We start from the raw sequence: 1560 nt of genomic DNA, 5'->3' as shown, positions 1-1560 counted from the left end.
CTGCGATGGCTTCGTCAGGAGAAAATCCAGTGAAATCTTTCACACATTCAGGCCACAGTGATTTCCAGCAAGCATTCACTGTCTCAGGCTTCACATCCTTGAAAGATTCAGCCACCAAAGATAAGCAGTCAGCAATGTTGAAGTTCTTCCAGTACTGAAGCACATCTAGGTTTTGATCATGGTCTAAAGCCGAGTGCAGTCTGGTCATCACACGTTTACTGTAGTTAGCCTTGAACGTCTTGATAACTCCCTGGTCCATTGGCTGGATAAGTGCAGTGGTGTTGGGTGGAAGGAACAACACCTGTACCTTTTCATGCAGCACCTCCACTGACTGTGGATGACCGGGAGCATTGTCGAGGATTAGCAGGATCTTGAACTCAAATCCTTTCTGGTGCAGGTAGCGTTTGACCTCTGGCAGGAAACAATGGTGGAACCAGTTGAGAAACAGGTCGCTCGTTGTCTAGGCCTTCTTATTGTACATCCAGAAAACAGGCAGCAAGCTCATGTCGCGGTGTTTGAATGCACGCGGTTTCTTAGACTTGTATATGAAGCCTGGGCGAATGAGGTGACCTGCAGCATTGCCACAAAATAGCACGGTGCACCTGTCCTTGGCTGCCTTGAATCCTGGTGCACGGCGTTCTTCTTGGGCGATGAAAGTGCGCTGTGGCGTCTTTTTCCAGAACAAACCTGTTGGAAAAGAAAATACTCGTAGTACACCCTGTACTATTATACATACAGTATACGGTATCAAAATTGGTATAAAAATATTACACCACACTGTATGGTAAATCACTACGGAATAAAAATATAAAAGCTACTGTATAAAACTCAGACGCATTTATCCCGTTTTCTCTTACAACACAATACAGTAGGTACAGTACAACAGGTATTTGAGCATTTTTAAGGTTAAATGTACAGTAGTAGTTTACTGTCTTACCTGTTTCATCCATATTCCAAACTTGTTCTGGCTTGTAACCCTGCTCCTCGAGTATTGCTTATCCAGCTTGCCAAACGTAAGTTTCAGTATAAAATAATTAGTGGTAAGACCTTGTGAGTGGCTTACGATGTTTTCATCACTCTTGACACACTAAACCACAATATTTAAGAGGTAAGAATTTTAAACTTGGTGGTTTAGACGACCCCCTAACTTTGGGCAGATTTTTTTAATGTTCAAATTTCGTCTTATAGGCCGTGATATACGGTAGCTTTCTCCCGGATAAGGATAGAGTCCACTACTACACCTTTCCGATGCTGGTCCTCTATCCACAAAAACAAGGCATTCTCCATCTTCACCATTGCCTTCTCCCTCACTTGGCTGGCATGCTTAGCACTGCGTGAGCACTGGCACTACAGTATCACAAATATCTTTTTCCTTTTCTTGATGGTACGACGGTGCTTTCGTTCACGTTGTACAGCCGCCCCACAGCAGCGAACGACATTCCTCCCTTAACCGATTCAGCAACTCCACCTTCTCCTGCAGAGTCATCACTTTCTTCTGCCGCTTAGGGTGACTCCAGCTGGTGTCTCTGATGCTCTTTTAGGGGCCATGGTAAATAAATG

General features: G+C 44.4%; 1 protein-coding gene across 1 annotated transcript; it reads right to left on the bottom strand.

Annotated features, from left to right (window-relative positions):
- Positions 1 to 460: 460 nt before the first annotated feature.
- LOC121878261 (tigger transposable element-derived protein 1-like) lies at positions 461 to 997 on the bottom strand (the record flags this gene model as incomplete). Its single annotated transcript, XM_042384350.1, is given in 2 exon segments — positions 461 to 687; positions 938 to 997. Coding segments are annotated over 2 exon segments (287 nt in total), but the record flags the coding sequence as incomplete, so codon positions are not given.
- Between the last annotated feature and the right edge of the window lie 563 nt (positions 998 to 1560).

This window comes from Homarus americanus, unplaced genomic scaffold (genome assembly GCF_018991925.1).
Source record: "Homarus americanus isolate GMGI-L3 unplaced genomic scaffold, GMGI_Hamer_2.0 scaffold36594, whole genome shotgun sequence".
NCBI lineage: Eukaryota > Metazoa > Arthropoda > Malacostraca > Decapoda > Nephropidae > Homarus > Homarus americanus.
This window is presented reverse-complemented; position numbering and strand designations above follow the sequence as displayed.